The sequence below is a fragment of the Haplochromis burtoni genome, unplaced genomic scaffold (genome assembly GCF_018398535.1).
Source record: "Haplochromis burtoni strain Fernald_Lab_line unplaced genomic scaffold, NCSU_Asbu1 Contig_1358, whole genome shotgun sequence".
NCBI lineage: Eukaryota > Metazoa > Chordata > Actinopteri > Cichliformes > Cichlidae > Haplochromis > Haplochromis burtoni.
Genome location: NW_024583719.1, coordinates 43,422 through 52,428, shown reverse-complemented (window position 1 = coordinate 52,428; position 9,007 = coordinate 43,422). Strand labels below are relative to the sequence as shown.

General features: G+C 43.2%; 1 protein-coding gene across 1 annotated transcript; it reads left to right on the top strand.

Annotated features, from left to right (window-relative positions):
- Positions 1 to 468: 468 nt before the first annotated feature.
- On the top strand, positions 469 to 8,535 carry LOC102302143 (kalirin; the record flags this gene model as incomplete). Its single annotated transcript, XM_005952147.2, is given in 11 exon segments — positions 469 to 531; positions 746 to 773; positions 1,207 to 1,369; positions 2,274 to 2,395; positions 2,479 to 2,610; positions 2,687 to 2,848; positions 3,316 to 3,394; positions 3,475 to 3,526; positions 3,950 to 4,098; positions 4,483 to 4,621; positions 4,716 to 8,535. Coding segments are annotated over 11 exon segments (1,638 nt in total), but the record flags the coding sequence as incomplete, so codon positions are not given.
- Between the last annotated feature and the right edge of the window lie 472 nt (positions 8,536 to 9,007).

Below are 9,007 nucleotides of genomic sequence, written 5' to 3'. Positions count from 1 at the left end.
GTGCTCGTTACCACAATAATAACGTAGTTACTGTAACGCGTTACTTAATAACGCGTTAGTCCCAACACTGCTGATTAGTAGCCTCAAAACTTCTAATGATCACTTAATGGAAAGACAAATGGTGGCAGTTTTACAGTGTGTCAGAAAAATCCAAAAGGACTCTCAGGTGAGTAGGATCTGAAGTGTCCACTGTAGCCACTGTTTTGCTCTCATTTTTTCTCATATTCTCAGAATCTTTCCTTTGTTCTCTTTCATCTCTTTTCATATTTGACATCGTTTTTTCTGTTTTGGTTCTGCTCAACTTCGTCTGCATCTGTCCCCTCTCGTACTCTTTCCTCCTGTCGTTCCCGTTTTCCTTGTTTTTGTACATGTTTCACCTTTTTATGTCCCATCTCCATTCTCTTACCTTTGACTTTTATGTGCCTCCATTCCCCTTTTATTCTTTTCCCTTGTTTCATTCTCCACCAGGAGGTCCAAACTTCAGATGATTCAGATTGTGGTGATGACATTGACCCAAAGACGGGCATGGAGGTACCAGCTGTTCATTTTCATTGAAAAGATCTCTGACTCGGTGTTGAATACTTTTCTATTGAATTATTATATCAGCATTAGACAAACACTGTGTTGGAGACAAATGTGAGAGAATTTAAGAAGTTTAAAATCTGGAACTATTATGTATAAATTCATTTTATATAATACTGCTTCATATATGCTGAAAACTAATCCACATCTAATTATTTTCCAGCTTCTGAACCCAAACTTCATCCAGGAAGGTGAGACATACATAAGGCAGTTAATGCAAATTACATTTATTTATTCATTGAATAAGTTGTGTGACAAAGCCAAGAGGCTTCCAAATGCTTTTCACTACCACGGGAATACAAGAAGCCCCAACTCCTATGTCAGTCTGGAACAGCAGCAAACCTGGTAATAAATGATGTGCTAGAATCAGCCTGATTATTCTGATCTGAATCAAATGATTTGGCAAAACTGGTCATTATTTATGCTAATGCAGTATAACAGCAATGCAACAATTCCTTCTGAATACATGAGAGAGGTTTGAACTGTTCCCAAAAACTACAGAACTGAGCTGAAAATGCTTGAGGTCACACATGCCTTCACTCAGAAACAACAACGTGATAAACTGTGGACATTTTAACTAAGAGCTGAGGGGAACGTGGTTTGTGATGCGTTTTCTGTGTGCAGTGGCTCCAGAGTTCTTGGTCCCACTGTCAGATGTGGTATGTGCATTCGGAGAGACCGTAGTCCTCTGCTGTAAAGTCTCAGGACGGCCTAAACCTTCAGTCACTCTGAAGGGCCCTGACCAGAATCCAGTGACCAACAACAGCCGCTTCACCATAGACATCAGGTAACAAAGAGACCACGAGGAACACCAGATGTGTCCATGAAGGCTTTCCAGAGGACCATTTCAATGCTGTATTCAGATTTTTGTTTTTCCTCACTTGCTTCTCCTTCAGTGTTTTAACTTTTAAACATACAGTGGTGTAAAAGTGTTCACCCCCTTCCTGATTTTTATGCGTTTCCGATCATCAACCAGATTTAAATATCAGACAAAACTCACACAAGTAAACACAAAATGCAGTTTCTAAATGAAGGTGTTTATTAAGGGAAAAAAACTAAACCCTCATGGCCACGTGTGAAAAACCTAGTAACTGGTTGGTCCACCCTAAGCAGCAACAACTACAATCAACTGAACGTTTGGCAGTGAGTCTTTTGCATCGTGTTGGAGGAATTTTGGCCCACTCATGTTTGTAGAATAATTGTAATTGAGCCATCGGAGGGTTTTCAAGCACGAACAGCCTCATGCCACAGCTCCTCGGTCAGATTCAGATCAGGACTTTGGCTAGGCCACTCCAAAGTCTTCATTTTGCTTTTCTTAAGCCATTCAGAGGTGGACTTGCTGTTTTGGATCACCGTCCTGCTGCAGAACTCAAGGGCACTTCACCTAGAGGTCACAAAGAGGTGGCCAGATGTTCTCCTTCAGACAGCAGAAGTCATGGTTCCATTTTCCACAGCAGCAAAACAGCCACAGACAATTACACTCCCACTACCATGGTGTACTGTTGGTACGATGTTCCTTTTCTGAAGTGCTGTGTTACTTTTACGCCAGATGTGATAGGATGACAATTATTTTTTCACACAGGAAATCAGGAAGGGGGCAAACACGTCTTCACACCACTATAAGTAGTACCCTCTATGAGTGCAGCCTTTTGATCTTTCCTCCCCTCTCCATACTCCTACGCACTGTGCAGGGATACAGGTGACATCTTGTTGAAAGTCTGTAATCTGATGCCTCAGGATACAGGAATCTACACCTGTGTTGCTGTTAATGACCACGGCACTGCATCCTCCTCTGCCTCCATCAAAGTCCAAGGTGTCGCACTTTGATTAACACTGAGGACCATTTGAGACGGTTACTGTTGATTTGGGGTTGACTATTTTTGTCTTGGCTTGCAGGTATCCCAGCAGCCCCAGTGAGACCTGTGGCTCAGGAGGCCAGCAGCACAGCGGTGATGATCCACTGGCTGCCCCCGGCTTCATCTGCCCACTGTACTGTCAGCAGCTACACTGTGGAGTACAGACAGGAAGGTCTGTGTATTAGCCACTGGAATTGTTCTGTAGTGATGTTCAAACAGACTGACCATTCCTCCTCTTTCATTCACAGACTCGTTCCTGTGGCAGCAGGTGGCCAGCAGCAGGGAGGAATGTGTGCAGATCGACTCTCTGATCCCCGGAGGTCACTATCAGTTCAGAGTTCGGGCCTCCAACCGCTGGGGTGTCGGCCCACCATCGGAGCCCTCAAATATGGTCACACTAGCCAGCAGCAGTAAGTCGCACGTGCTCTTAACAAAGAAAAGTAAATGCATGAGGATGCATTCAAGGATACCAAAAGGTATCCTTGAATGCGTCCTAGACCTGAAGGTGAACAGTTTTAAATCTCAAAGATTTGAAATTGAATTTGCCATCAGCTGGTGAGAGTATGACACACTCCACCCCTGGAAATATATCACAGTAGAGAGGAGTAAATGAAGAAGGTTGTTTGCTGGAGAGTGGGCAGGCACTTGAGCCTCGGGTAAGTCCCGATTCCACAGACTCATAAAACCTGAGCGCTGATCTGGCTGTGAGCTTTTCAGTCTAGACCGGGCACCTCTGCCCATGGGCATAAACACCGGTAGATTAAGGCGAACCACCTCTCCACCTAAGAGTAAAGAAAGTGGAAATGAAAACAATTTCTCCACTAATGCTGACATGTTCAGGGGAATTATCTTACTTATGTATTTGTTCTTTGTCCAGACTCTGGCTGTGATGGGACGGGCATTCATTGGAAGGAAAACTTTGAGTCAACCTTTACTGAGATCTGTGAGATTGGAAGGTAAAACGATTTCAGTCACAAATAACGTCTATCGAGCCAAAGCAGCCGGTTTTTAATGCAGTCTCACTTGCTTTGACCAGGGGACGGTTCTCAGTGGTACGGAAGTGTGTCAACAGGTCCACTAAGAAAGAGGTACTTGTTCCTTTTGTTTAACTTCTTAAAAATTAAACTTGATATTTTATCAGCTACTGTGAGATGCAGACACATTCAAGATGTAACCTGTTTTAATGATCGTATAGATAAACTTGATAATCTGTCTGTGTTTGCACAAACAAGCATTTTATTATCTGGCTGTAAATCCTTGTAATCAGCTCTGCGCCACCTTGATGAAAAATCCACAATATGTCATCGTGCAGAGTGGTTTTGTCTCAAAACTTTAACTTCAGGCGGGGTGGCTGCAGCTCAGGAGGTAGAGCGCTGTGGTAGAAGGCTGTGCGCTTGTATGTTGGGCAAGATACTGAACCTCAAGTTGGATGGAACTAGTCAAATAGATGCACCTCGGCATAGAAAAAACTATATTGCACGTTTAAGTGTTTTGCCTTTGTTCTCCACTAGGTGGCAGTGAAGTTTGTGAGCAAGAAGATGCAGAAGAAGGAGCAAGTGGCTCATGAGGCAGACATTCTGCAATATGTCCAGAATCACCAGCTGGTGTCATTGTTGGACACCTACGAGTCTCCCTCCTGTCTGATACTCGTCCTGGAGCTGTAAGTCCAGTGTTTGGCTGCTGCAAGGTTCTTTTATCGTAGTGTTTTCGCTTGTTTTTCACAACAAGTAGAGTTTTCAGCTGCTTTTAGAGCCCACGTGGTTTGGTATGAACCAAACTAGATGGCTGTTACTTTTTAATAGCTTTCTTTTCAACTTTGCTCTCTTTGAATGTTTTCATAATGTTTACACTTTGTCAGCACAACCAGGACGAGCAAAGCAGAACAGCTGCTCCATAATGTGAACGTGTGACATCACCCATTCACAGTGAATGAGTTACAAAGCCTGCACTGCATATTCACAGCTGTGTGTAATAGCGGGTCTACTGAGCGAGTCATTCAATCACACAGTGCAGAAATCGAAACTTGTCTGTGTTTCCATGTTAGACTGGAGGATGGCCGCTTGCTTGATTATCTGGTTGCCCACGATGAGCTGATGGAGGAGAAGGTGGCCTTCTTCATCAGAGAAACACTGGAGGCCCTGGAGCACCTTCATACCTGTAGAGTGGCACACCTAGACCTGAAGGTGACTGCAGGTTTTTGTCACATATGAAAAGAAAAATATTGACAATTGTTGTTTGCTCACCTGTGTCTAAGTCATAACTCTGTTTTTGCTGTAGCCCGAGAACATCATGGTCAACCTCCATTCTCCCATGCCCAGTATTAAGTTAATCGATTTTGGCGACACTGTCCAGTTGTCTGCCCACCGCCGATACGTCCACCTCTTGCTCGGGAATCCAGAGTTCGCTGCGCCTGAGCTGATCCGTGGCGCTCCAGTCTCCGTGGCCACAGACATGTGGAGCTTGGGTGTTCTGGCTTATGTCATGCTTAGTGGCGTTTCTCCGTTTCTGGACGAATCACCAGAGGAAACCTGCATCAACATCTGCCGCCTAGACTTCTGCTTCCCAGATGAATACTTCTGCAATGTGAGCCAGGTGGCGAGGGATTTTGTGTCATCATTACTGCAGCAGGATCCCAGGAAGCGGCCGAGTGCTACTTCCTGTCTCCAACATCTGTGGGTGGGTCGTGGAGGTGGGGAGTACTCCAAGACACCACTGGACACGGCACGGTTGGCCACATTTATCGATCGAAGGAGACAACTGCACGACGTTCGGCCCATTATGAACGTGAAAGGGCTGGTGAGCAGCGGCATGGGAAACACACTGTGACGGGATCTGAACTCCCACAGGAGCGTTTGATTGTCTGTCTGTCAGTGTGTGCGTGGGACAGATGTTTGGTGCTGAATCCTTCCTGTGGTGCAAAATGGAATCTCTTGCTACTGCAGGACCACGATCAGTCCCCTGTAGACCAAAACCTTAACCCCAGAATATTTATTTATTCTATTACCTTGTTATTTGTTCATTTACCTATTTCAGCAATGACACATGAAGTGGGTCAGGTAAACTGCCAAAACACCACAAGAACCCAAAGAAGTCAGCTGGACTAAGGTGGAACTGGATGTGTTGGCTCCAGTTTACCGTCATGTAACTAACTGTTGGGACTTTGCAGAGGTCTCTCGCTGAGCTGAGGCCCAGTGCCTGAGTGCTGCCTGTCGCTTAATAGAGGGTCCTGCACAAAGTGCTGTTTGAACTGCAGGTAGTTGGACAGTTGCAGGAACAGTGACACACCGTGATGAGCCTGTTTCTAGTATATTTGTAATCATTTCCTTTCAAGGACAGTGTCCTAAAAATTATATTTGCATATCGATAAACTGCAATTACACTTTTGAAGGGAAATATATTTCCCCACAGTTTACTCGAATATGCTGGTATTCAAAATATCTTCTTCCTCTTCTCCAGTTTCTTTGTCACTTTTCTTTCTCCTGTTTTTACTCCTTTCAAGCAAAGGATTACAGATTACTACAGAGGTGGGAAATAACAAATACTCTGTAACAGTACTTAAGTAGGATTTTCAGGTATCTGTATTTACTCCCTACATTTTCATAAAAGGCTCATTACTTTAGCTTTGACACATTTAAGGGGTAATATTATTATCATTTCACATCACTGCAGGCCCTCTGGAACAGATTTGAACCTAAATGTTGAGGACAGTAACATCGACAACAATCCTGTTACGACAAGAGGCAAAAATATATCAGTTATACATCACACATACATTAATAGCTCTACTCGGGGGCTAAAGTGGACCGCAACGATCTAGATACCATGAGCTGCGATGCACTTCAGCATGTAGCTAGCACTACAGAAGAGGAAGTAACGATGTTTTAACTGGCAGATCATTTTAAATGTACCTTTAAACAACTCAACAAATATAAACACACAAAGTGTTTGTGTGCAGTGTGGACAGCAAGTACAGCTGCTTTGTTTCCCAGGGAGAGAAATGAATGCGTTCACTGAGAGATGGAGAAATGTGAAAAAACTAGATTGGAAATTACATTTAAATGTAGTTTTGAGTTTTTGGATCCATCCGTTTGTTTTCTCACACATCTGCAAAACAAATCAAAGGATTCTGACTTTGTGTTATTAAAAGGTTGCATGAAAGAGCAGCTTAGTGCTGAGTCGGTTCATCTACAGCACTGTGCTTAAGTTTAAAGTAGTGCACGATGTTTGCCTGCTGCAGAGAACCTGTTGCGTTCATGCTCACTGTTACATCGGCTGATGCTGGTTGGACTCCCTCACTGACTTCCATCTTTGTGCTACAGAGGGAGTGTAAAACAGCCTTGTGAGTCTGTGTAATCTCTGCTTACATCTTGTTAATTCAGTTGGTTAAATTCACAAAGAGCGGTACATTTTAGAGCAGCAGCAACACAAGTCAGTCGATCACAGCCTGTAGACAAAATGTACACAATCAAAATGAATGGAGCTTATGTTGGTTTCCCCCACACTCCAGCCGTACAACTGATCTGAGAGTTTCACACCTGCCAAATCCCACTTTAATCCCCGACTATGTTCTTGTACTATTTAGGTGTTTCAGCAGTCACGAGGCTCAGTTTACATTTCTGTGCATTTTCACTTTTACTTGAGTTAAGAAGTTTAATCAGCAGTTTGCAACACGAGTGTCCATCGTTCTCCTAAAGTGACGACTGTCTGCGGTTTTGCCACCTCTGCATATTTGATGACACAGTATTTGTGACTCACTCAAGCTAGAAACTGATAAAGTGTTACCGAAGCATCTGTAAGGATCTAAAACTTTAAGTATGGACGATGTTTGTTTGTTTTTCTAACATGACTTCATCACACATGCATCAGTATGTTGTGTGATGCTGTTACTTACATGGAAAAGTCTCTCCACAAAGAAAAATGATGCGTAGAATTATAATTTATGGAGAAACTGTTACCTGTAGCTGTCGTATAGGCCACATGAATAAGGACTGCACTTTTCTATGATCTACCTTTAATTTATTAAATGTTTATTTATTTCAGGACTGAACTAAGGGTGGTGTAATATTTGCTCTGGGGACCTAGAGCAGTCCGTTTACTCGACACATGGAGTTCAGAGGATGCCTAAACCTACTGAACTAAACGAGTGTGACTGTACAGCTGTGTAGCAGCGGACTCTGACTGAACTGTAGTGAATGTCCTGAACTACAATAAACGTAGTTAAAATGCAAACATGTTGGCATTACTTCAAGGAAGATCAAACAGCGTCTGGATCGCCTTCTTCTGTGGTACATATGGACGACTACCGGACGTTAGCAGGATGCACCATGGACACAGTTTGCATCAGTGTTTACAGATTCTTTGTCCAAAAAGTAGGTAGTTTACAGACTAGTAAATACAAATCAGGAAAGACCTGCATGTAAATCACCAGTAATGGTTTAGAAATCAGGTTACAAAACTGTCTGTTTCTGTAAGTAAAGCCTGTGACATTTGGTGTGAAGGTGGGAAACTCCACCCTGAAATCTTTTTTGTTGTATGTTTGTTTACCAGTCACTGTGGTGAATAACTGTAGTGGTTGGATCTCATTCATTCAGCTTGTAAATGTGCTCGTGCGGCTGCAGACCCTTTGGATGAAGTGGCCGCTGTTCCTGGGAGGCAGACGTTTACTGATGAATGTACTTTCTTGTGGAATGTGCTCTGTCGTCTGCTTTCACCCACTCACCACACTCCCCGTTTTTCATCCTCAATCTTCCTCTAAGCATTTAGTGTCAAACAACAGCAAAGCTCATGTTCATGCTTGGATACTAAATGGTCCACAGGAAGGGAATTCGTCTTTAGAAGCAACTTTCATATCGGACGTCTGGTAAAATATTACCAAGTGTCTGTCACTGCAGCTGCAATCGATTCAGGTGTGTCCGAGTGCTGTTTTTCTTTTTTTACCACTCTCTCTTTCTAGTAGAGATTCTTGCTGTCTTATTGTGGACTTGTTGGTCTTGTTCATTATTTGAACTAAAAATAGCTGACGATGATCAGACGAAAACTGCAGACTTCCCCAGTTTTTTTGACCTCTCATGCAAAATAAATCAATCAATGAAGAAAACCGTTTCAAGCTGTGTCTTTAGGAAAGGTGCTCGATGAGGTCACACGGGCCGACTGGTCACTCGGGAAAATGAGTGTTCGCGGACAGAGCGTTTGTTAGAGATGGCTGACAGTTATTCTTTTTTGCCTGTCCCGTTTGGCTCTTTTGCCATCAGAATTGTTGTCTAAAGGCAAAGAAAGATGCCCAATGGATTTACTTTACCAAATTGACCATCCCAGCCTTGCCATAATGGTCCATTTGATTCACCTTTTATTGTTTATTTTATTTTCACTTACTGAATATGGGACAGACTTGCCTGGGGGAAAGAAGGGGAGAAAGAAAGAGGGAAAGAGAAACAGCTGAGAAGAGGGACGGGGGAGAAGGGCAAAAAACAAAAACCAACAGAACGGGCAGAAAAAAAAAGAAAAATGCATATATCGATCACCTGGGTCACCTGCTGAGAAAGAAAAAAGAAAACAAGCAGAAGAGAACA